The 26,475-nt window shown below is 34.4% G+C and overlaps 3 protein-coding genes across 11 annotated transcripts in view; 2 read left to right on the forward strand and 1 right to left on the reverse strand.

Moving 5' to 3' along the window:
* Window positions 1-7,796: 7,796 nt before the first annotated feature.
* LOC102626780 (protein GIGANTEA) lies at window positions 7,797-18,050 on the forward strand. Of its 3 annotated transcripts, none has more exons than XM_052442645.1 (16): window positions 7,797-7,959; window positions 8,423-8,563; window positions 8,647-8,814; window positions 9,696-9,767; window positions 9,925-9,979; window positions 10,114-10,256; window positions 10,427-10,701; window positions 10,941-10,996; window positions 11,156-11,396; window positions 11,795-11,945; window positions 13,630-13,839; window positions 14,067-15,593; window positions 16,673-16,741; window positions 17,026-17,244; window positions 17,452-17,544; window positions 17,633-18,050. In XM_052442645.1, exons 3-16 carry the CDS (start codon window positions 8,728-8,730, stop codon window positions 17,930-17,932), a joined length of 3,498 nt encoding a protein of 1,165 aa, XP_052298605.1. In that variant the 5' UTR covers window positions 7,797-7,959; window positions 8,423-8,563; window positions 8,647-8,727; the 3' UTR covers window positions 17,933-18,050. The 3 variants fall into 3 exon arrangements, with proteins under 3 accessions (XP_052298605.1, XP_052298604.1, XP_052298603.1); XM_052442644.1 differs by having other exon boundaries at window positions 8,428-8,563; XM_052442643.1 differs by lacking the exon at window positions 7,797-7,959 and adding an exon at window positions 7,997-8,298.
* A 1,922-nt stretch (window positions 18,051-19,972) lies between these two features.
* LOC102627922 (40S ribosomal protein S18) lies at window positions 19,973-21,911 on the forward strand. Its single transcript, XM_006473046.4, has 4 exons — window positions 19,973-20,139; window positions 20,285-20,445; window positions 20,945-21,133; window positions 21,609-21,911. The coding sequence occupies exons 1-4, from the start codon at window positions 20,137-20,139 to the stop codon at window positions 21,712-21,714; spliced, it is 459 nt and encodes a 152-aa protein (XP_006473109.1). The 5' UTR covers window positions 19,973-20,136; the 3' UTR covers window positions 21,715-21,911.
* Window positions 21,912-22,321: 410 nt separating this feature from the next.
* LOC102628217 (UDP-rhamnose/UDP-galactose transporter 6-like) overlaps window positions 22,322-26,475 on the reverse strand; it is a 70,787-nt gene continuing 66,633 nt past the window's right edge. For 2 of the 7 annotated variants that reach the window (XM_052440722.1, XM_052440723.1), the window contains exons 2-6: window positions 24,568-24,817; window positions 24,244-24,428; window positions 23,960-24,160; window positions 23,637-23,798; window positions 22,322-22,949 (exon numbers count right to left, since the gene is read on the reverse strand). In XM_052440722.1, the coding sequence (XP_052296682.1) occupies window positions 22,623-22,949; window positions 23,637-23,798; window positions 23,960-24,160; window positions 24,244-24,428; window positions 24,568-24,703 (1,011 nt within the window). In that variant the 5' untranslated portion in view covers window positions 24,704-24,817 and the 3' untranslated portion in view covers window positions 22,322-22,622. Of the gene's footprint in view, window positions 22,950-23,636; window positions 23,799-23,959; window positions 24,161-24,243; window positions 24,429-24,567; window positions 24,818-25,613; window positions 25,894-26,475 lie in introns of those variants that run through there. The other 5 variants (XM_052440727.1, XM_052440725.1, XM_006473047.4 and 2 more) reach the window with 4 other exon arrangements.

A 26,475-nucleotide genomic window follows, 5' to 3' on the forward strand; every position in this document is an offset into this window, starting at 1 on the left:
TTTGTCCTACTCCCAAGCGTGGCCTTAGTTCGTCAGTTATGGCCACTCGTGTCCTACCAGGGTTGGGAAATTGTAGGGTTAGTCCACACTTTTTCAAGTCTCAAGTCCGAGGACAAGCCCATGTAATTAGTGACAGGCTCATTGAAAGCCCTTCCAAACTTGAATCGGTTAGGCTTAGGTTGGACCTAGACCGGTCAGGGCTAGGCTTGGGTTTCAATGATTTTAGTTAAGGTTGTAAGGTCTAGTTATTTCTACTAAAATCCTATATTCAACTAGAAATGATTTGGAGAAGCTTTCTGTTATCACAATTTTATAGTGTCTGCAGATGGAGGTTTTTACATTTTGCTGAGGCATTCGAAAGTAGAAATTTTTAGATACTCTTCCGAGAACATCTATTCAAGACCTGGCCATTTGGGTGTTATTCTGATGGGTGCAGGATATGAGGCTATCATTTTGTATCCATTTTTTACTTTTTTTTTTTCTTTCATCTGTTCTTTATTCTTTAACACTTAAAATTGTCTTAGTTGCCAAACTTTATATGTATAGACCAATTCAGTGTAGAAATAACATTTGTTCGAGGTGATGGATGCAATTCTTGGGTGGTGTCGCGGCTACACTCTTACTTAGTTGCTTTGCTTGTTTAATTAATGGTTTGTTATGACTTCAGGTCATTGGCTTAGGTTTTCTTTTCTTTCTTTGATTTTATTTTTTTAATTTATAAATTGGAAAAGCCCTTAACTAGACCTATTCAGAGTGGGCTTCAAATTTTGGACACATATCCATAACTTCATGATACAGACCGGGCTTCAAGCTCAAACCTACTTTTTTGTCAAGCCTAAGTCCACGTGTTAATTGTAATTTACTGCATGGAAAAGAAATATTACTATAATTCTTATTATATCTTTTTTTTTAATTATTTGTGATTTTCACTTGTTTATATCCTTCTATGAAAATAATTTGTGATTTGGTAGGAAAAGTAGGAAAAAACTTATGAAATATTACTATAATTATGATTATATCATTAGCATGTTGTGCTTTTATTTAATTTTTTGTGCTCATTTGTGAACTTTTGTCGGAAAACTAAAACATTGAGTGGAAAAATACAATTGTCCAAGATTTTTTTGTGATAAGATGATATGTTAGAAAACATTGAGTGATAGAACGACTTGATTTATCTCATGAATTAAAAGTCTTGTACAAATGTACTCAAAAAACTTATTTAGGATAGTTCATAATCCATATTTTCATTCTAATTTTTTAGCCAAGACCTAATAAAATCTTAAAAAAACAATCTAAAACCTACCATGCGTTGTGGATCTACGTCATTTGTCCTATATGAGATTTATAACTTTTTTTTTCTCTTTTTTCAATTAGCCAACGTGCATAGGCCTTCTTCTATCTGTGTGTGCGCGTGTGCGTGTCAGTGAGTGTGCTTGTGCCTGTGTGCAGCACATACGTGAAGTGTGAAATGGTGGGTTACAGAAAATAAAGAGTTGCTTCAATTTGAGAAACCGATCTTTGTTGGAAATTCTATTCAGTTTGACATGGAATTGATGGATGCCGAACGCCACAGCATTCTTTCGAATTTGGTCTCACCAATATGGATCATACGAACTATGATTTATTGTCAAATGAGGTATTCACGCACAATGTTAATATGAGAATTCTAGTTGACATGATGTGTCGCAAGTTCATACATTGTTTCATACCATTGTCGATGGCTGTACAATAGTTGGCACCAAACATAAAAATCAGAATTATAAGGTGTTAAAATTGTTTTAAATGTCTATTGACAATAAATTTTAGACACACTATATCTAATTAACGTCTATATATCATATACTACCAATTATATAGTAATTTTTTTAAATAAATACATGCATTAATTACATATAATATCTCTTGTATACTTATATAATGTCTGTTGTCAAGAAATACATGTCATTTACCAAGAGAGGTTCTTCTCACTTGCTTCAGACTCCACTTAAAACTTTATCACAGCACAATTAGGGAGACCACCATTAAAGAAGACATGACATGAAAAAGTTTCCTAACGCACAACCGCAAATTAGAGGGTCGTGCTTTGTTAATGATTAGCACAAGAAATGCATAATTAACAAAAATGTTTAGATATGTATATATATACATAAAGTCAAAGTGGCATATCTCTGCGAAGCTCAAAATATGCTTTAAAGGGGCAAAAAAAAAAAAACTCCATTATTTATGGGGTCGTCTTGCACATTACAAATTTGAGAATTTGAGTAGCTGGGCTTAAGAATCTAGAGGCCACAACAAGACAGTAGCCCAACTGATAGATAAGTAGTAATAGAGAATTTGAGTACCAGGCCTTGAGAATTTACAGGCCATAATAAGACAGTAACCCAATTGATATATAGGTATTGATAAGTGTAAATAAATAGCAAAAAATCGTAATACACTTTCAATAAAATTACTGTTTTATTTGTATGCAAATAATGAGAAAAATAAGTTTAGGAGGGCACGTCAGCTATCACTTTTCTTTGGAATCAAAAATTCAAAACAAAAAAAACTCATACTTATATTGTGGATAAGTAGAATAAGAATGTTACAATGATTTTTGAATTCTATTTATTTACCACATACCGTCTCTAAGCATCTTTTAAATTTCATTGTCTTTTGAAAAAGAAGTTCAATTTTTAAATAATAATTCATGTGAAACGACATTGTAATTATTATTTTTTAATAATATACAATCTTTTTTAAGATACATTGAAGTGAATTCTTTATTTCTCCATTATGCCTTATTTTTCCCCAAAAAAAAAAGAAAAGAATGGGACATGTCAACTATATAATTTAGGTCATGTTTGGGGGTAAGGTCGGGCAAAGTTACAACATTACATTATTTAGTAAACACTAGTTGTTGTAACTTAGAAGTTAAATTGACTTGATTTTATACTTATGCGATGAAAATTTTATCATATCTTTACTAATTTTTTAAAAATTATTATTCAAAAATTACATTTACGATATATTATTAACTTTTATTAGTAGTTATATAGTTAGAGATTTTAAAGTATGAAAAAATTCGGAAAAACCTTAAAACCGCACTTTAAAATTTCGGACTAGAACATTTCTCAAACTTTTATTTTATATTTATAATTTTATTCATAGTAATTGTAACTTAAGAGTTACGGTACCACAATAGCAATTATAATCTTTGTTTTATTTATTTTTATTTTTAATTGTATCTTTATTAGTCGAGCTCTTATTTAGTCAACAACACAAAATATGTAATAAGATTCTTTTTATTATTATTATTATGCTTATTGGTAATTCGATCCCATCGTGTCTGTGATGCTAAGCAACCAATTGACCCAAAAGCATCCCTACATGCAAGGCTGATATACGCATTAAGCTCTACGTTTATCTATGGAGCTTCTAGTCACACTAACTCAAAATGCTATGCGAAGTTATTATTTGTACAAATAGTGATGATTTGAATAGTCTCACACAAGTTCTCATTGTATTTTATTTGTTTATTCATTTTTTCAATTCGAGTCTCGTAGAAGTCTTTTGTTTTATTTTATATGCACGCAAACAAGTGAATCGCATTATGCAGTGAATGAATCAACCTTCTAGAGCTTTCTCTAAGCTAAATCAATCATTGATGATGAAAGTTCTATAAGACGCGACGGTATTTATCATCACCAGCCGTCCAATCTTTCGTCAGAAGTTCTTTCACGGTTGCCCATCAAAGAGCGCCATCGCGAAAGCGGGACCCACCAAGAAAATGTTGGACACGTGTAAAAACCTTCGTAGGCCTCGCTGGCGTTTCGGTTAATGTGATTTGACAATTTGACAAGGAGAAGTTACGATGATGCGTTTGCTGACACCTGTAAATCCTTTAATAATTTGTGATTGAACCGACAAAGCCGCCACTTTTAATTTTTTTAAGAGTTTTTAAATGCGAGTGCGTAACCGACATTTTATCTCCTTTGTTTTGCCTGCTGTGCCAATGTTTTTGTTTGTTATCATTCCAGATTGTTCTATTGAGAGAATCATGATTACTTATTTAATAATTTTTTTCCTTTTAATCAAATTGGAATTTGCTAAGAGGCGCTATGTTAATGGTTGTAAAAATATATCGTGTCGAGAGAAAAAATAAAAATTTAATCAATTTTCCTTTTCCCTTAACGGATTTGACTTGATATTAATCTATTTACGACTTTAATTTGTACATGAAATTAAAAGGTAAATTTTCATTGACATCTCATTATTGTTGGTTTTCTATATACGTTTCAAATACTTCCTTGTTAAAAATCTCTTTAAAAAGTCCCGATTAAATCTATTAAAAGTTGTATTGCACATTTGCTTTGGATGAGCTATTACATAAAAATTATAAAAAAAATTATAATTATAATGAATAGGGTTCTTCTTTGTAATATTATATACAATACAAACAAAAATTCAATGCAACCAAAATCTAGAAAAATATACAATCAATTTGATATATCAAAGTGTAATACAATTAAAATTTAATATAATAATAAACGCCACAACTATTAAAAATACTCATATTTTTTATATTAGAGTTAAGAAGAATAGATTGCCAACCAATCGAACCAATGATTTACTAAGTAAAAATGTTAGATTTTTGTGAATGTTTATTTAGTTTACTCTTATAATATATGACTTTTGAGTTCTCATCGTTGATATTTCTTCTCATATAAGAATGCATATTATCTAGTTAAGCATTAATTTTTAAACTATCCTACAACATAATTGATTAATCTCTCCTCAAATTTAGAGTTAGCCATTGTTCAATTTAATGCAATTGCATATTCTTCTCTCTCTCCCCCTCCCCTTTTTTAATTTTTACATATTTTTGTTATAACGAAATCTATTTTTTAAATAGAATGGAAACAACCTTATCCAAGACAAAACAAGATAAATCATTTTAGTAAAATATTATTTATGAGGAAAAAGATCCAATTACCGAAAGCACAAGTGAACTCGGACACGGTTTAAGAGTCAACGGAGATATTAATACAATAAGTCCACAAATCAAAACTCCGCACGCGTAGAGCATGAACTTATCTCTTAACGGGATGTGAGAATGCATGGTCATCCATCACCATCTGTACACATGCGGCAGCACAAACCATCCGTGACATCTTAGGCCGTGGCCCCACCAGAAATCAAGCGGAAGCAAGTGGGCGTGAGTCGAAGAAGATCAGAGAAGATATATTCCTATCACAGCATTGCGCCACGTGTGTGTGAGGCGAGATCTAAGTCGTATATATCTATAGCTCTCCAGCGATTGGCTACACGTCACCAACTATTTTTGGTTTTCAAAAGCAAAATATCTGCAGAGGGTGCGTCGACAACCAGATATTTCTAGTGGCTGCCCGTTAATTCGCAGCCATTGAATTTGTTAGCGTGTCGACTCTACGGTGGTTAGATTCTTTGCGGGCAACCAGTGACTGTTGCCCTTTTTGGGACTCAGAAATGGGGCACACGCGACGAATCGAATGTACTATTTCTTTTTTCCCGGTTTAACTCGGTCCTCGTCCTGTCTTATCAACAGAGACTCGGCCCGAGTGAGAATGTGAGATGTCGAAACTCGAAAGTTTGAACTTTGAACCTGAAAGGAAGAAGTAAAATCTTTGGGGGAAAAAAAAAAAAAAAAAAAAAAAATCCAATCAAATTATTAAAAATTTTAAAACATTCAATTTTTGTGTTTGATTATTTTGTCTCTAATAAAATTCTACAGGTTGTATCCGAAAACATTCAATGTTCATCATTATTATTTTTTCTTCATCGTATCTTTTAGGATTGGCACACGAGCCCTCGTCCGCCATTTAGTGTTTATCATTAGAAATTCTTTGAACATTTGTAAGTATGTGTCAAAACAAAAAAATAGTTAAAATCTTATTACAAATTTGAAATTTCGTGCAGCGTGTTCCCCCCACTTCAGAGTGGAATGTTACGTTGGTTTTAATCACCCCCCCCCCCCCCCCCCCCCATTTACAAATTGGGACAAATTTACAAGTATTAAACTTTTTTTTTATTGACCTTTCCAAATTAATAATAAATAAATAAATAAATTGCTTTGTTTTTGTTCCTGATTGGCAATAAGTTTAGTGTTGTTTTACCTTTCGAAAGTCAATGGATATTGACCAATGACATCTTATGTGCCTATCTCTTTCTCTTCTCTTTCAAAACCACTATGAGAAATTTATAATAAATAACTACCACATCTTCTATGATTAGTCACAGCCTATTTGCATCAACTAATATGATATGCATGAAGTCAAATTATAAGGAAAATGTTTATATAATGCAAAGTTAAAACTTTAGTAAACTCAGAAATGGACATCCATATGTTTATATACATAAATATAAAGCATAATGCACTACACGTCAGATGAATCTCTCGTTTTTTTGAAATACTGTGCCCAAAGTTACATGTTCATATGTCACATGAAAGGGATTTGTTACAATAGTTAATTTAGCTACTTTTTTTTTTTTTATGGGAGGGGATTAAAAAGAAGGTAGTGTATATAGTATTTGAGTACATTAATTTTGTAACTTTCAGGTTTAAAATGAAGAAATTGTGACCTTAATTGTTAGATTCTTAATCTTAATTATGAGTCGTTTTGTCTTTGTAAAGTTAAGATGTTTACATGCACAACAAGTTTTAAACTTGACATTCTATGTTAAATTGTTTAATATTCATACTATGATTGAAAACTCCATTCCTTCAGTAGTATCAACAGTACGTTTTTGACAATTTATTTATCTTCTTTTGAAAATCTTAAGGAGTGTGAAGATTAACATTGTATTACCCATCATATTATTTATATGATTTATTTAATAAATTATTTATTTTGATAAAATTTTGTAAGTAATAATAATACAGCACATGACAACATAAAAATATGTCATTTAATTGATACAAAGCGAACACTTCTATATATAAACCTGTCTCTTATACCATAGAATTAGTCGAACCATTTTAACTCTAATAGCTCAAGAGACTTAGTAAAAGACTCAATGTTGGTATTAAAAATAAATTTCATTACATGATAACATTTTATTATGTGTAAAAAATAATTTTTATTATCTTTTTATATTAGTATTTTTCGTGGATAGAAAAATTATTGAAGAATCGATCACGCTGGGGTAAAAAAAAAAAGGCGTGAGATTTGCATCCATTGAACCATGCGTGTTGTTACTCAGCTCACGTTGGCTAGGCAAGAGCAAACAAGCGAAAATCAAAATGGCTGCAATAACGCAAAAAAGGATACTAATCGACGAAGCCCAGAACGAATAAAGGAAAAATATCAGGCGCGTAATACTTTGAAGTTGCTGTCGCCTTTTAAAAGCAACGGCCATGTTACTTCGCTGCTGTCACATTTGAAGCCGCGCGGTGCTTGCTTACTACAATATGTTACACGTGTACGATCCAGATATGAGGAAGACGTACACCTTAGCTTGAAAGACAACAAAACTCCTGCGGAAATATCTTCTCACAAATCAGTTCAAATATTAATAAAATATTTCGAACAGCCCAACATCCTCGTTCCAATAATTTATTTATTTGTGGGGATAGCCACTTGCAGGAGGGCAACTTCGTCATTTGGCAACATGACTCTTGTTCGCTTTTCTGGTCATGCCCATGCATGCATGCTGGTTCTATACATGCATGCATTTCGCATGACGTGGCACTCTGGCCTCTAAGGTGAGAGGAAAATATCCTTGCCACGTATGCATCAAATCTGTGCTAAGAGCACATCTAAAGATCTCTCTCTGCCAGAACTACAACCTCTTAATAAATTCCTCAAGTAATTTATTTATTTATTTGCAGAATAATAATATTATTTTTTACAGTGACGATTGTTTGCAACCAATCAAATTTCCATAATAAAACTTGCAGGAGCTCACGAATTCTTAAAGCGACGCAGAGTTAGATTTCAGGCACTTTCTCCAGTTTCATTTTCCTTTTTTTAATTTTAATTTTATTGCAATAATTTTTCCTCTATTTTTTTCTTTTGATCTTGAAAGTTAGCTGCGCATTTTTTTAGTATTATTATTATTTTTTAAATACTTGTGAAGTTGCTGCTGTTATTTGTTGAAGATTCTTCTGTTGTTTATAAGTATCAGCTGAAATGAACATAAGGCTGAGGTTTTGGTGATTTTGAAGCGAAAATAAGAAGAAGGGAAGGAAAAAAAAAAGAAAAAAAGAAGAAAGTTGTTGCTGATATAGTGATATATGCTTTTTTTTTTTTAATTCATGTGAATGATCTTTTACCTTAAGTAAGTTTTATATACCTTTTGTTATCAATTTCATCAAGTCTTGAGATTATTTTATTTACATAGATAAATCTGATTATCAGTAGTACTAAATTATTTATTATATTTTTCATTTCTTTTTTTGCAGAATAGTTTTGAGTACGAAAATTATGAAAATTTTGGACGTTTGAGACTATTTAGAGGCAGAGGCTAACACACTGTAGTGAATTCATTCATTTTAAAGAGTTGCGGTAGCAGCAGCAGTCAACGATTCGTTTTGCAAATTATAGTAAAGCCGACTTCATTTTCTTTTCATTACTGAATCTTGGGCTGTTGTTTGGAATGTTGAATTACGATATTTTGATTCTTTAGCGGTTTCAAAGGAAAATTTTGTTTTCCTGTAAGTGACTGGCTGAAAAAGAAAGAACAGAGTTGTACGATAGTTTTTGGTAGATGGCCAGTTCATCTGAGAGGTGGATAGATGGACTTCAATTCTCATCATTGTTCTGGCCTCCGCCACAAGATGCTGAGCAACGCAAGGTTTGATTCTTTTTCCTCTCTCAATGATTCTGTCTTGTTTGGATTTTGTTTTGATGAAAGTTCAAAAAGTAAGAGATGTAATTTTGCTGCTATCTGTTAATTTGTGGGAAGAATTGCCTGCAAAATAGAAATGTGTATGGGAGAGTGTTAAATTTAATACTTTGTTCTATTAGCTCTTTATGTATTAAATTTTAGAACAGATGCCTTTGTATGTATGGTTGCTGTCATATTGGAAACCAGTAATCAAAATGTGACGTTTCTATTTGAACAGAAGCGTAGTTTCCTTATTCCACGTTGTCGGCTCTTTGAATTTTCACAATTATGTGATTATTATTGGCGATTTCACACAGATTTAATCTGTAGTTATCTATGTGAGGTTCAGCTGCAAGAGCGTCCATCTGAGTTCAAGTTGTTATGGCCATTCATTCTATCTCTTAAGTATAGAGTAACCTTCTGTGTGATGTTTGTTGGTTTTGTTACCTAACACTGTTCTTGTTCTAGTAGTGGGATATGTTCTATAAAATACCTTATACCGACTAAACTTGCCATAAATTTGTTTAACCTACTAAAAGTATGTCAACTGAGTTATTAACCTTCTTTTATTTAGGCTTGGCCTTACTATTTTGAGAGATTAAGCATGCCAGTAATATATTTACCATTAATCAGGCTTTCAAATGCTCCAACCTGGTGCTAAAATAGTTCTGTAGGGGAAAAATAGGTGGTTTAGTGGATTTTATACTTCCTTTTGAAATAACTTATGAGTTGGTGTGTGCAGTTTCCTGTTGGCAGGCTTTTTTTTTTCATTTTGTTGACTAAACTGTCTTTCTAGTTCCAAATTTCTACAATTATTAATTGCATGTTTTCTCTTGGCCCCTCTATAGATTCAAACTACGGCCTACGTGGAGTACTTTGGCCAATTTACATCGGAGCAATTCCCTGAGGAAATTGCAGAGGTATATGCTCTATCTTTGTGCAAAATTTTCATGTGCAATGTCAATGGGAAATATGCAGATCTGATATATTCAGCGTAGTTTGACGCAAATATCATCAGGAATCTCAAGATTCAAGGATTTTCAAGTGATGTTGCTTACTCGTTATATTCTTGTGCAGTTGATTCGTAGCCATTATCCACATAAGGAGAGGCGCCTTTTTGATGATGTTCTGGGTACTGATTCTTTATCCATGTTTGTTTTAACGAATAATTGATTGCTACGTTCAAGAATTTCTTTGCCTCTTGTTTCTCGTAAACAACAAGACCTTTTCTCACACAAAGACTTCTTTATTGTATTTAACAAACAGCGATGTTTGTCCTTCATCATCCGGAGCACGGGCATGCTGTTGCTCTTCCAATTATATCATGTATCATTGATGGAACGTTGGTGTATGATAAGAGTAGCCCCCCATTTGCTTCTTTCGTTTCCTTAGTTTGTCCAAACAGTGAGGTATGAGAACAGAACTGATTCTAAGCATTATTCATTCTTGATAGGCTGTAATTTGTAGTGTACTTTTTAGTTGATGTTCAAATTTGTTGAATAGAGAATTTAATATGCTTTTCAACCTGAGGAAACCCTTATTGGTGCTGATTCATACAATGACATATTTCTTTTCACAGAATGAGTACTCTGAACAGTGGGCTTTGGCTTGTACGGAGATTTTACGAATATTAACTCATTACAATCGCCCAATCTATAAGACGGAACAGCAGAATAGTGAATTTGAGAGAAGTAGTAGTAGTAGCCATGCTACAACAAGCGACTCTAGGGATGGAGAACTGAGCAATATGCCTTTGGTGCAACAAGAGAGGAAACCTTTAAGGCCTTTGTCCCCCTGGATTACAGATATATTGCTTGCTGCCCCCCTTGGGATCAGAAGTGACTACTTCCGGTGGTAAGTAAATTCTTCAGTTGTGGCATATTAGTAGTTAACCAAAATTTGGTATAAGATGATAATCATTACCAATTGGCAACAAAACTTGTCATCAAACTGAATTTTTGCTCTTTTACCTGGCAAAAATTAGCATTCTCCATTTCATTAGGTTCTTTCTTTTGGTTTATTATTGGATTTAATGCCTTGTGGCTCACATGCCCTTGGATTGATCAACCCTTCCACCTTTCTTTGTGTTACAGGTGTAGTGGTGTTATGGGAAAATATGCAGCTGGTGAGCTCAAGCCACCTACAATAGGTTAGTTGAATTTTGTGTTATCAAAGATGTGACTCTTCTTCTTTCACGTATGTGTGTGTTTGTATTTGTATTTCTGTGTGCGTGTCATTAACTAGCAACTGCAGTTTAAAGAAGGATGTTGATCATGAGTCCGGTTAATTGACTGATGTTTCTTCTTAGCATCTTCTCGTGGATCTGGAAAGCATCCTCAGCTCATGCTATCAACTCCAAGGTGGGCTGTTGCAAATGGTGCTGGTGTTATATTAAGTGTCTGTGACGACGAACTTGCTCGCTATGAGACTGCTACTTTAACAGCTGCTGCTGTCCCGGCACTCCTGCTTCCTCCTGCAACAACAGCATTGGATGAGCATCTAGTTGCCGGGCTTCCAGCACTTGAGCCATATGCACGCTTATTTCATAGGTAAAGCTCTGAACCTTAAAGGGCATTTAACCGGCTTTTCTTCAATATTTTGTTCAATAAATCTATGGGCACAAACATGAGTGTGAGTGTCTCATTGCTGTCAGGTGCAAATAATCTTTTAGCATATATTTTTCTGAAGTCACTCATTGGAGCACAAAAGAACTAGTGATTAAATCCATAATGAAAATGATACAGGTTAACTCAGAAATGATTTGCCACATGTTCAGCGTGCTGATCAAGTATCTAAATGTGTAAACTTGTACAAGTGTCCAATCAGGCCCTGAACATGAACTAATGGGTTGTCATTTTTACAGTTCTTGAATATGCCCATCATCAACTATGATGCCCTACATGTTATAATATCTATTTAATTGTTTTATAAAAATTTTCTGAATTAGATATTATGCGTTCGCAACTCCAAGTGCCACCCAGAGACTACTTCTTGGACTTCTAGAAGCGCCACCATCATGGGCTCCAGATGCACTCGATGCTGCGGTGCAGCTTGTAGAACTTCTTCGGGCTGCTGAGGAGTATGCAACTGGTATAAAAGTAAGTGGAGTTGCGGTATCATGCTTTGATTGCACACTTTAGTTGCGGTATCATGCTTGCGTTTTCTCAATATTTATCCATGACATTCAAACTTTTGGTATGCTTTTACTCTGTAAGAGTTTCAGTAATCATTAGTCTGAGAGAATATATTTTGTCGTAGATTCTGATTCATATATTTTGGGAAGTAACTATATGCAAATATCATCTTATGCTTTTTACATCTCACCACTTTCCTGGCTTTCTGGGGCTTGTCTGGCCATGTATTTTTGCCCTAGAAATACTGTATTTGACCAAAACCATAGGAAGTGAACAATGGTCAAAACTAGCCCCGTCCAGCTTGAAAGAAACTATTGTTATTAAGAAAAAGTAATTATTTCCGTGAAGATATCTCAAAAATATACTCTTATGTAGATAACACATTTTAAATTACTTTGTTATCCACAATTATTTTTCTAAGGGTAAGGATGGGACAATGCATGCGATATCTTAAGTGCTGGCCCATGGCTGAACTTGCCGGGCCCATTATTAACCCAACTGTAACTTGCTTAAAATATTCCATGAAACTGAATACTACTTATTCACTGACTAGAGTATTGGCATCTTGTTCTCATCTTAGTGGAGCTGCTCACAAAGACCGTTACCCGTAGAAATGGATTCAGCTTGGAGATCTAAGTTTGCAACTGTGATTTGTTTTTGGTTTCTGAAATATGTGCAAATGGTGGGGATGATGATCTTTTAATGGGACAAAGGTTTTAAGCCTTGGGATTTAGCTAAAGAAAAGGTCATACATTAAGTTGCTGACATTGTTAGACACAGGTTGTAGAAGGACAGCCTGCAGAAGTTCTTGAAGTTACGCAGTTAGGGCACATGGCTAGAAAAGGGCTTGGATTAGCTGTAATCTGCTTTAAGCATCATAAGGATCTGTTGCCTTTAGAGTTGTAACTATGGAACAGTGGTATACTCTCAGTATTCCACCTCCCCTCCCAACCAACTAGTAGTTATAAAAGAAATCAGAAATGAGAACTGCTTAGATAGAAGTAATTCTATTTAACACAACACCTTGAGAGATAATGAGCGAAGTGGGGCAGTAGCGCAGCAAGGGTACCACGGAGGGGAAGTCAGAGCTTTCGAATCGGCTTCTCCCACGGGGAAAGAAAGCTTTTATAGTGAAGCTAGCCTATAGCTTATTAGGCGCCACAAATAGCATCTTACAGTTGTGGACCCTCCACAATTACCTCCTGAAACAGTGCCACCACAATTAGTGAGAATATTTTAACAATTACTTTATTAATTAGAGGTTAAAGCAGTAGTATTAACTATCTGAAGTTTATGTAACACTTCACATCACCAACTGAAGTGTTAAAACATTGTGTTGCTGCCGGAGGAAGGCCTTGCACTCTTCCTGGTGTTTCCATTTGAATCCTTCAGTTGCTCCTTTGATAGCGCTTTTGTTGCTTTCATATTAATCATCTATGGGCTTTTTTAGTTAGAAAAGGTACACCACGTTAAAGCTCCTTTTTGTTCGACGTATAGGTAAATTGTTCTCTGGTGAAATATCCGTAATGCTTAATGCCTTAGTTTTTAGAATCGTGTCTTTTAATTTTTTTTATTTAATATCAAATTCAATTTTTTTTTTAATTTGTCATTTGTTTGGCTTACCGTATTGCCTTTTTTGGTGTTGTAGCTTCCTCGGAACTGGATGCATTTGCATTTTTTGCGTGCAATCGGGGTTGCAATGTCCATGCGAGCGGGTATAGCTGCTGATGCTGCTGCAGCTTTACTTTTTCGCATACTATCACAGCCTGCATTGCTATTTCCCCCATTAAGGCAAGTTGATGGAGTTGAAGTTCAACATGAACCTTTGGGTGGTTACATTTCATGCTATAGGAAGCAGGTACTAATTATCAGTGGCAATTTTCAGCTTACTCTTTCATTGCTCATGTTTTATGCTTGTGCTTGCTATAAAGTTCCTACTCTGCTCTATTTGTGTATAATATACATGTACATACATTCATACATATATAAAAAGACATACATACATACATACATATATATGTTGTGTTTGTGCTGCATATATTTTTGCTGTTACTGATTATCATCCTAAAAAATATCTCTGAACAGATAGAGGTGCCTGCAGCTGAAGCAACTATTGAAGCCACTGCTCAAGGAATTGCATCGGTGCTTTGTGCTCATGGCCCTGAGGTGGAATGGAGAATCTGTACAATATGGGAAGCAGCTTATGGCCTGATTCCTTTAAGTTCCTCAGCAGTTGATCTTCCTGAAATTATAGTTGCTACTCCATTGCAACCTCCCATATTATCATGGAACCTATACATTCCTCTCCTTAAAGTCCTGGAATATCTTCCTCGTGGGAGTCCTTCAGAGGCATGTCTCATGAAGATATTTGTTGCCACTGTCGAAGCAATTATTAAAAGAACTTTCCCACCTGAGTCCTCTCCAGAAAACACTCGAAGGGCAAGGCATCTCTCGGGCATAGGATCTGCCTCTAAAAATCTTGCTGTGGCAGAGCTTCGAACAATGGTCCATTCACTTTTTTTAGAATCATGTGCCTCTGTGGAGCTTGCATCACGCCTACTATTTATTGTCTTAACTGTGTGTGTTAGCCATGAAGCTCAGTCCAACGGGAGCAAGAAACCAAGAGGTGAAGAAAATTATTTTCCTGATGAAAGCACCGAGGACTTACAGAAAGATCTGAGAACTAGAAAGGTGAAAAGACAAGGGCCTGTAGCAGCATTTGATTCATATGTTTTGGCTGCTGTCTGTGCTCTTGCTTGTGAGCTTCAGTTGGTTCCTTTGGTCTCAAGGTCTGGTAATCATTCAAAGTCCAAAGATGCACAAATTCTAGCCAAGCCTGCCAAAATAAATGGAAATTCTAATGAGTGCAAAAGTAGTATTGAATCAGCGATTCATCATACTCACAGAATCTTAACAATATTAGAGGCGCTGTTCTCACTGAAGCCATCCTCTATAGGCACATCATGGGGTTACAGTTCAAATGAGATAGTGGCTGCTGCTATGGTTGCTGCACATGTATCAGAACTGTTTAGACGGTCCAAGGCTTGCATGCATGCTCTCTCTGTCTTGATGCGATGCAAGTGGGATAATGAAATTTATAGTAGGGCAACATCTCTGTATAATCTCATTGATATTCACAGGAAAGCTGTTGCATCGATTGTTAACAAGGCTGAGCCATTGAAAGCACACTTAATGCATGCACCTATTTGGAGGGACTCCATTGCATGTTCTGATGGCCAAAAACTACATAAATGTGCGAAGGGTGGCTACTTCAATCCAGAGAATGCATCTTCATCACATTGTGAAGCTTCAGACCAACCAGAAATTCATCTTAAAAGTGAAGGAGCTTCATGCTCGGATGAAAGCTCAGGAAATGGTTTGGGTAAAGGCATTGCAAGTTTCCTAGTGGATGCTTCAGATTTAGCCAATTTCCTCACTATGGACAGGCATATAGGATTCAATTGTAGTGCACAATTTCTTTTAAGATCAGTACTTGCAGAGAAACAAGAATTGTGCTTCTCTGTTGTTTCACTACTATGGAACAAGTTGATTGCAGCCCCAGAAACCCAACCGAGTGCTGAAAGCACTTCTGCCCAACAAGGGTGGCGACAGGTAATCTAAAATGTTTCACACCTCTGATGTCTATTTTTTAATTTCATTTAATCCAGGTTATTTGCACACGATACAAATCAAACAACGTATATAGTCACATGCATTTGAGATTAATTTTCAACTATATTTTATGAAAATAAATTAAATGATAAGAACCTGGAAAAACGTACAAGAAGCCTTTTCTTATAAATTAATTTGGTTCTTCAATTTGACACACTTTTATTCTTTCACCAACCAGGCTTATGTGGTACAAAAGATAGTGAAAATAAGAACTGCGGTGAAAAGAAATAGGATAGTTGCTACACTTTGCTGAGCATCAATAAACCCATTTATTAGTAACTAGCTCTCACAGGCTTGCCAGAAAACTTGCATGGGAAGATCCCGGTGGACAGTCCAACATAATCATGCCATATGTTCTAAAATTTTCTCTCTCATTTAATAGCATGATTGGTCAATTTCAAAATGAATGTGTATATGTTAAATATTATTGGATGGGCAATGAATGATGTATCCATCCCACCGAAGTGTTTTCTCAAGGAGTGCTTCATCTTTTCAAAATCCCATTTTAGCATAACCGTGTAATACAAGTTGCCAAATTCAGCCTAGTTATCACCAGCCTTCACCATAGAAGTCTCCTAACGTAAGACACTCAGATTTACTAAAATTGGTCTTTATCTTGCATAGCAATTGAATTGGTGAGATCAACAAAAGGACCTGTGCTTACTCAAAGAGAAAATACTTGGGAAGTATGTCAGACCATATGTTGTCGTTCATTATGGTGCGCAAATGTGATGTCTCACAATCAACAGCGAAATACATTTCCTGCAATAGTCTAACCTTGTTGGGACAATTGTTTAAATCTTGGTCGAGCTTTTCCTTCACAAATTAGTTGGGGGGTTAATGCTATTCTCTTCCTATCTCCATTACCTTTATGATCTTATAATTATATATTCATGCATTATGTTGATTCATTGCTAGTGAAATAACCTCGATTTATGTAACCAATATACATGAGACCTATGCAGTTGTTGTATATCACTATCAATATACGTCTTGACCTTCTATGTTTGTTTGTGCAGGTGGTTGACGCACTGTGCAATGTTGTCTCGGCATCACCCACAAAAGCGGCTACAGCTGTTGTTCTTCAGGTCCACATTTTGTTCTACTTGTAAATTATTGGTTGAAATAAAATTGCTCACTTTCTTTCTGGCCACTGATTTGAACATTGCCTGATTTTGCTAGTGGTTACTCCATCTTCTGTCTAAGGCATTAAAAGTACCAATCCCAATTGTGTTTGTAGTGTTTCATTCATGCCTTATATGGATGGAGGTGTTACTTAATAGATGTCCAAATTAGTAACCTTTTCCTGAATAATATTGCATTTCAATTGCTTCATTTGTTTAGTCACGTTCATGCCTCGTGTGCTTGTCAGGCGGAAAGGGAATTGCAACCTTGGATAGCCAAAGATGATGATCAGGGTCAGAAGATGTGGAGAATCAACCAGCGGATTGTAAAACTTATTGTGGAGCTGATGAGAATTTATGATAGTCCAGAGTCACTGGTAATATTGGCAAGCGCATCAGATCTGCTTCTACGTGCCACAGACGGGATGCTTGTTGATGGTGAAGCTTGCACACTGCCACAACTTGAGGTAACATCTCCTAAGAATCTATTTTGAAGTCTCCTGTTTCACCCATATTGTAGACCTAGTCTATCTTGTTGTTAAGCATCAGAAATCTGCTGCTTAGTTGAAAATTTACCGAAGCTTAGATAATAGACCTAGTGCTATATTTGCTTCCGAAAGCATTCCCAATGCTTGGTTGTCTTATTGGTGTTCCCACATACATTGAATTGGTAGTTACTGGAAGCAACAGCTAGAGCAATTCAGCCCATCCTGCGGTGGGGAAAGTCTGGATTAGCAATTGCAGATGGTCTTTCAAACCTTTTAAAGGTAAAAACCAATAAAAGTAAAACTATTACTACAGTTATTTTGGTCTGGAGTAGCATTGTTCACTTATACTTTCCAACAATGTTTGCAGTGTCGTCTACCTGCAACGATCCGATGCCTTTCTCATCCAAGTGCCCATGTCCGCGCACTGAGCACTTCAGTTCTTCGTGACTTTTTACATACCAGTTCATTCAAATCAAATATTGAGCAAGTAGAGAGAAATGGCATCCATGGGTCTTCCTTACACTACTTCAATATTGATGCAATTAACTGGCAAGCTGACATCGAAAAATGCTTAACTTGGGAAGCTCATAGCCGACTTGCAACAGGAATGCCGATTCAGTTTCTTGATATCGCTGCCAAGGAATTAGGTTGTACAATATCTATATGAAATAAAATAACCTACAGCAGTCATTTGAGGTTTGTGATTATAATTTATTTTTCCAAGTGAGATTTATGGATGGTAATAACCAGATCAATTGCTTTGAAAGATATCATTTGGTTTTTAATCTGTGTTTGCTCTTCAGGCGTGTTTGTGTATGGTACTAAAGCAAAATAGATGGGGTTGTGATCATGGTCATATGTATTGTTATATATAGGCTGAAGCTCTAACTTTGCTGGATAGATTACTAGATGTAATTTAGATTTTTTGCAGACCGGAATTTGATGAAGAGGCAAAATTAGGGTGCATTTGGTATTGAGGTGCTCTAGTTTTTAAGCTACAGATGTTATAGAAAAAAAATTATAATTATGAAACAAAAGTTAGTAATAAATAGTAAATATAAATTTTAAATAATAATTTTAATAAAATTATTAAAGATATAATAAATTTTTTATTATATAAGTGAAAAATCATATTAATGTATTTTTTAAGTTATAATAGTTAGTATTTATTAAATATTTTAATACTGTAATTTTTAAGTTATAATTGTCCAATTTTAATTTCAAACGTACCCTTAACTTATTGGTTGACTTGAAAATTATATTTTTGTAGTGATTTCTTGTTTGCCACTATTATTTCACGATGGTAAATTAAATTATTGCATAAATCAGTTCTTGTAAATCGTAATTAAGCACAATGAGAAGCTCAAACTGCATCCTTTCATGACATTTTGGCCATAACGAGCGGGGAGAAACTTCTCTATAATCGTTGTTACGAGCTTTTGCGATCTTTTTATACCTTCAATTTAGTTTGTAATGCAAGCCTTGAGATGCGCAACGAACAATTTGGAATGATAGCAGATAACTTGCGATCCTTGTAACAGTCAACGCGTTGTCTAAAATTCGACCGTCCGCAAATTCAACTTTAGACAAGTAAGATTACAAAAATAATGAATATAAAAGATTATTATAATTATAATTATTTGCTTTTTCACATTAACTATCGAGAAGTCCGTTCATACTTCATGGCGAATAAAATGCTAACCAAGTATATTTTGATTCAATCAAATCTTTGTCAGATAACAATGTACATTGAAATATCAATCAATGGTACCCTAGAATGAAAATAAATTTATGTACTTAGAAATTTTATTAATCAATGAAATATGAACTAAATATGAATAAATATTATTTTAGTTACTATATTTTGATTTAACTGTTCATTTAGTTCTTATATTTAAAAAAATACCTTAAAATATCATTGTAGGTAAATAAGTTACATTCTTACTTTATTTTTCTTTCCTTTTATAACAATATCCTTACAGTGATATTCTTAACATTGATTAATTTATTTATAAAAAAATTATTAGTAAATTAACTAATAAATATCAATATAAAAGAATTATTAATTTTTTGTACCTGTACAATAATCTTGCTGATAATTTTATTTATAAATTAATTAATGCCAGCCAAATTAAAGCAATACTTAATATCCTTACAATAATTTTACTAATTGTAGTTATTTTACAAAAAATTAATTTACCAAATTAATCTTAAAATTAAAATATTAACATAAAAATTCACAAATTTTTATGTTACTTTTAAGGTTATTTGATAAATTAATATTTTTTTCTTTTCATTAATATTCTTGCAGAGGTAAGAATATTGTTGTAAGGGTATTATTGTAAAAGATAAAGAGAATAGTATTCTAACTTTAATAGTAAAGATGTTTTGTGATTTTTTTCAAAAAATATATGAATAAAACGAACATTTTAGTCAAAATATAAGAACTAAACTATCATTTATCCAACTAAATACTAATGCTTGAAAGCTATTTAAAATAAATAAATGGTTAGTTCAATTGGAGCAACTTTAAGAAAAATTATTGATAAAAATCAAAATAATTATTTTTAAAATGTATAGGTAAGGTTAGAATAAGTTGAAGGATAAAAAAAAATACAAATATAATGATCAATATCATAATAAAAATATGGTCCCAATTTATATACAGTACATGCCTGGATTTATGAAGCCTGAAGGAGGGCACAATCGTCATAAAGCAACAAAACCCTAAAAAGAGTGAAGCAATTGCATCATATATAAAGAACTTAAAAAACCCTAATCTGACTTCTCAGTTGGCTTGGATACTTGCTGCAGCTTCATTTGTAGCCGAAGAGCCTCTCTTCTCTTCATCATCAATCCTCACAATCGAAAATGGTAAGTGGGTTCTCAATTTATCGCCTTAATCTTCTGAAAAGATTTCATCTTTTTCTATAGTTTTTATATTTTTTTGGTATCTGGGATTTAGTTCTTTTGTTTGAATATCAATTAATTTTATGTGGGTTTTGATTTTTGAATGAAGTCTCTGGTGGCGAACGAAGATTTTCAGCACATTTTGCGTGTGCTGAACACTAACGTCGACGGGAAGCAGAAGATTATGTTTGCTCTTACTTCAATTAAGGGTATTGGAAGGCGACTGGCTAACATCGTTTGCAAGAAAGCTGATGTTGACATGAACAAGAGGTCTGCCTTTTCTTCTTTTTGTATATGTTTTGCTGCTGTAAAAAGGGAAAAAAAATTAACTCATGTGTGTCTAAGGTTTTGCTATAGTGAATATGGTACTTGTGTATTGCCTTCAGATGCTCATGTGGTTGTTTGGGAAAGTATGCAGATTTTAGTTAAGTTGTCGGATGAAATCGTTAGTTGTCAAGTATAATTGGGTTGGCATTGGAAAACATTAGTTGCTAAGAAAAAGTATCTTTACGATTTAGAAGCACATCAACGGGCGTTTGTAAACCCATTCTTATTTTAGAGGAAAGTTTGAAATATGTTTGAAGAATATTTGAAGAGATCTACTTTTTATGACATCTGTGTAGTGTTGATTTTATGTTGTTTCTTTGTGTTGTTTCACGGCCATGTCCATACAAGGATGTCTTCTGGTGTACTTGACAGGTTCATTTGAATGAAGTGTTTGATTTGCCGTGTTATAAAACTTAACATGATGTACCATATTGGCTTTCAGGGCCGGTGAACTATCTGCTGCTGAACTTGACAATCTCATGGTCGTTGTTGCAAATCCCCGACAGTTTAAAATCCCTGATTGGTTCTTGAACAGACAGAAGGATTACAAAGATGGAAAGTATTCTCAGGTTGTATCCAATGCACTGGACATGAAGTTGAGAGATGATTTGGAGCGTCTGAAGAAGATCAGGTAACTTTTTCTCGCCATGTCTTAGTTTGATGATTGGATTTATGGTCAGCTGCTCCCACAAAATTGTTTAAAGATGTTTATAAGTTCAAAGGAAGGAATCAATTTTGTTTGTACTTGTGTCTTGAGAAGGTTACTGCGCGATGCTTTTAAAACATAACTGAGCATCCTTCTGAAATAGAATTGTTGCGATTCAATGCTGAGATACTATGCTCCTGCGCCCGACTAGACTAACTGAATATTGGGGTATGACATGAAGCAATTAAAACATAAAATATTAGCACTTCTCCATTACAGATGGTCTCTTAAGTGAACAAAAGACTAACTGTACTGGGTTAAGGCTGTATAGTAGTTATCTTTCAAAAACATCTTAGGAACTCTCCTCTTGCCTTGCAAATATTCTTTTATTCCGTACGAGCTGTGTTCAGAAACTTTTGGCCAATGAAAAATACCTACCAATGTCACATCTTTCATGCAGGAACCACCGTGGTCTCAGGCACTACTGGGGTCTTCGTGTCCGTGGACAACACACCAAGACCACCGGTCGTCGTGGAAAGACTGTTGGTGTCTCCAAGAAGCGTTGAGCTGTCCGTTATCAATGTTTTGAACAATCTATACACATGTTCAGGAAGAGTTTGGACTTGCTATTGCTGAACATTTGCATCAGACAATATTAGATTTATTTTCTTTTCTTTGGATGGGTTTTAAGCATTTGAACTGTCTGTCTTTTATCTATTATTTTCTCTATGGTAATATTTTTATTCAGATGTTTTGCAACATATATTTCATCTCCCTCTTTTATCTCATTGAATTTTGAGCTCTTTTGTTTTGTATGTATTCCTGAAGAATTAAGGTGTAGGTGTCTTGATACGAGAGCTTTAGTTGTGGATTTAATTAGCCCAAATGCCCAATATTGAAAAAAGCAAAAATTCAAACTTCCGATGTCAAAATGAAAGAGGTGTGATTTACTTCTAATCAAATTTAGACTGGTTGCCCATTTGGCTATGCTAAGTTGTCCATCGTAGCTATTTGGTATGAAATGAATAAGGGTCCCCGGTAAAATTCTGATAAAATTGGAGGCTATTATGATTTAAAAAGTTTTGTTGTGTTCTGATCAAAATTACTTGCGAAGGTAGTTGGCACAAACTCTTTTGTTTTGTTAAATTTATGTTGGAATGGATGGTCACAACGTGAATTGAAGGATCCACGTCTCCGATCCATTAGATAAAGAAAGAACATGAAGTGTGAACAAACGGAGATTACAACGGGAAAAGAATAATCACCAAAAAATTATATTTCTAATACAAAAAGGTATCCCTATCGAAAGAGGTATTGTTTTTTTTTCTCTAAATTGGATTCAATACAGATACAGAACTAAAGTTGACAGAATGACAGGCAAAAATAATTTGAATCAAATGGTCGAAAATCTAATTTCAAATGATCAATGAATTTCCTGAAATCAGCTATGTTTGTATGCTCAGTGTCATCCTACTCAGACTTTCCCATCATGTTCATTGGATTCTCCCAAATTACCATGTTTTTGTGGTCTGGTTGTAGGAAGTGAACTCCGTCGTTCCTTACCACCGGGCTTCGTCGAGGCATTGCTGTACCAAATCATTCCAAATACAGCAATGATCATACCCAGAACCACATGCAAGTTGAGACCCTCTTTTCCAAAAAATAAGAATCCCATGATCAATACGAGTATTGTCTTCATATGACCGAGTACTTGAAAGGACACAGCTGTGAATCTGCCGATGCAAATGAACTGGCTGAGGTTGGTCCCTACAGCTATCGTGCATGACAGGATTAGGAAAATCTGCAGGTCAAAGCACAGATTAGCTACCAGAGGAGATTCATTCAATTTTATGAGACAAACTTAGAAATTTTTCTAAGACTAACAGAACCAGTAAGCATCATATGAGGGGCTTCCAGGCTACCACAGGTTCATGAAGCTTCTATAAACCATTAAGTAATTATAAAACTTCAATTAAAAAAGCAGATTGAAATTCCAAAACCGATATCATGACAGTTTTCACTAGCAGAAGCTACCACTAGAGCATGTTAAGTCCTTTTATGGACACATACCAATCTAAGGCTCTGCTTGGTAAAAAGGTATTGTAACTTTTTGCAGTGGCAAAAAAAATTATAACTATGAAATAAAAGTAAATACTCTGTAGTAACTATGGCTTTAAAAAATAATTTTGCTAAAAATAATAGATATTATTGGTTTTTCATCATACAAGTAGTGGATCAAATCAACTCTGCTTCCAAGCTACAGCAACTAGTGTTTACCAAATACTTTAGTGCAGTAACTTTTAAACTACAGCTGCCCAATCTCAGTACTAAACAGGGCCTAAATTAACAAATCCTATAAGGACCAAATAACATGTATCACTCAGGGGGCAGCATAACATCACCAAACTAATAAAAACAAGTTTATGTATAAATACTTAAATGAACAATTTAACTTCCAACATAGAGCAACAGATCCTGATGTACTTACCACTGAGGCTATGTTGTAGTCATAGGCATAAATTCTTTTGTCTGTCAACCAATTATCAAGAAATGGGCCTATTACCAACAGTGTTGCAGCTTGCGCAGGAGCGGTATGTCCCAATAGATTGAAAGAAGTAAGTGAATATTTCCGCTGAAGGTGATGTACATACTGCACTTGAAAAAATGCTAGCACTATTAATCAATCCATTTTGAATCATACATAAAAAATTGACAGAATTTTGAAATATATGCACAAATTAATTAGCCAACGGTAGAGATCTAGAAGGTTGAAAACTCTTAAGAGTGCTGTGCTGAGGATGGACAACTTACATACTGTTGAATAGAAGTGCTCCAAACTGCAATTAAGGCAGCTATGAAGCCTCTGGCATTGACACTCACATCAGTAACTGTGCAAACCCCAACACCCAATAGAACAACTGCAATGCTTAACTTTGTGTCTCTGGAGTATCGAATCTTGTCCAACACAACTTCCAAAAGGCAGGATACAGGGATCATACTCAGTTTTGCAATCTGATAAGAAAGTTAAGAGTTGAGTGGTAGAAAATATGTAACATCAATGGCTAAATCCCAGTTTTTAAGGTGTAAGCATCCACCTGATAGAATCCCACTGAGTTCCACATTAGACTGACATTCATTCCAACTATAGAGAAGTTTGCAAAAATAACGAATTTTAGAAGTTCCCAGAACGGTAAATGGGAGGGTTGGATGTATCCCAGCCACCTTAGAACACCCGTCATCAAGGTTGTGGTGGCAAAATGCATACCGGTTAATGTTGTGGCTGTAAAAATTGAAATTAGTTATAGATACAGAAAAACTGAAAAGAAAGGTGATCCAAATGGTTATACCATGAATGCAGCTTAATTAATGGAAACAAATTTCTTTATACAATTGACTACAGATTCTAAACTGAAGCTTACCAAAACTGAAGCCATATGTAGCCATTAATGCTTTATTGACTAAAATAATCCCAACAGAAGTGACAACATTGAACATCCAAGCAGCTGCATCTGCAGCTGCCTTCCTGTCAGCCTTGCTAGCAAGAGACATTTTCATTTTTTTTTTTACAATTTACAAGCCTCAACTAGTTTATTCCCCAGTCTTCAGGAAAAAACCCATCCACATGCAAATGAAGTGCAAAGGACTTACCCTATTTGGCAACAAAACCTCCTACAAAGACAAAGTTGGAACAAGTTAGAGAACTTGTCAAGTTGTGATAAACCAATAGTCAACTTGTATTGTAATTTATGATTTAATATATTTAAATGAAAATAATAAAATTACAGAATAATCCACAGATTGATTGAAAAGCAAGAAAAATGTAAATGAACAAGGTCAGACATCTTTTTTCTTTCCTTTTTTTTTTTTGGGTTATAATGTAAAATTATTAAACCAAAACCGATGGTGAGAGCAACTAAATTTCCCATTTATATCGTTCCGATATTCTTGATTTGGTATTAGATGTGACATCATTTGGCATAACAAACTTGAGAATATGAAACCTTGTATTAATTCTTCCCAGAAAAAAAGGAAAAAAGAACCACACAACTTGGGACCTGTAAACCATTGTAATCGACACTCCGTTACGTTCCATTTAAAATACACGATTCTGGATGCAGCTGACTCTACTGTAGCCACTTAATTATCCCAAAAATAATAATAATAATAATAATAATAACTTGAACAACAATCATAGTCAAAGTTTACTTCAAAGAACTAGATTTGAGTAACTACAGGCTTAAAATTTTTTTAGATACATTCAAAACTAACCATCCATTAAATATCAGATCCTTACAATTTCAGATCAAGCACTAAAACTATTTGCGCCGAATCAAGATCAAGCAATTCACAGAATCAGATCTACCATTAATACAATCACAATTCAGGTCAATTCGTCAACAGATCCAAAGTAACGATGACAGTTACGTACAGTGAAATCAAAAAAAACGAAAATGTTGAGTTTTACCTGAAAAGGCAGCAAAAATGCGAGTGCCGGTTACACTTACGGTGTGTGCCAATCAGTTGGAATCAGCTCTGATGGAGTGCGAGCGTCGTTTCGTTTCGCGTTTTTGCTGTTTGTTTCTATTTCAGTTTCGTGGAAATTTGTTTAGAACGCCGGCTGCCAGCTCTAAGCATATCATCACGCGAACGTTTACTTTGGGTGCTTGTACATTCTCGTTTTTATACATGCATAGAAATAGAATCCTTATGCTCCGCATTTTATTTTGTCACAAGTCTTGCCGTTGAAACTGTAAATTAATTGGATAGTGAGTGCTTCGCGATAATGTTATACGCCAAAACGGTAGTAACATTGTTATATAAATTATTATTTTTTGGTGGAGCTATTTGATTCCATGAAATATATTTGGGGAAAATTTTTCATATAACCACTTTCAAAAATTCATTATGAAAACTAGTCATAGAATAAAAGTTTTTAAAATAATAACCACACACATTTTGTATGGACTAAATTACCCCTCCCCAAAGCTCCTCTCTCATTTTATGCCAACAACTAAATACAAACTATTTCACCTCAACAATTAAACACAAACTCCATAAAACTCCTCCCATTTGACTTCTCAAACTCTCTCCAACAACTAAACACAAAATTACTCAGATTTCATATGCATCAAACAACAATTATTTAACTAGCACTGAAGATAAAATCAATTAACACAAAAAAAAAACCTCAAGAAGGAATTAAGGTTAGTGTTTTTTGAAATTTAGATTGTAAGATTAATTAAGTTTGATATATGAGTTTTGTAGATATTTGTATAAACATATATCTTTATTAATTTTTATTACACTATGGGTAGATATTTGTTTGT

The sequence above is a fragment of the Citrus sinensis genome, chromosome 5, assembly GCF_022201045.2.
Source record: "Citrus sinensis cultivar Valencia sweet orange chromosome 5, DVS_A1.0, whole genome shotgun sequence".
NCBI lineage: Eukaryota > Viridiplantae > Streptophyta > Magnoliopsida > Sapindales > Rutaceae > Citrus > Citrus sinensis.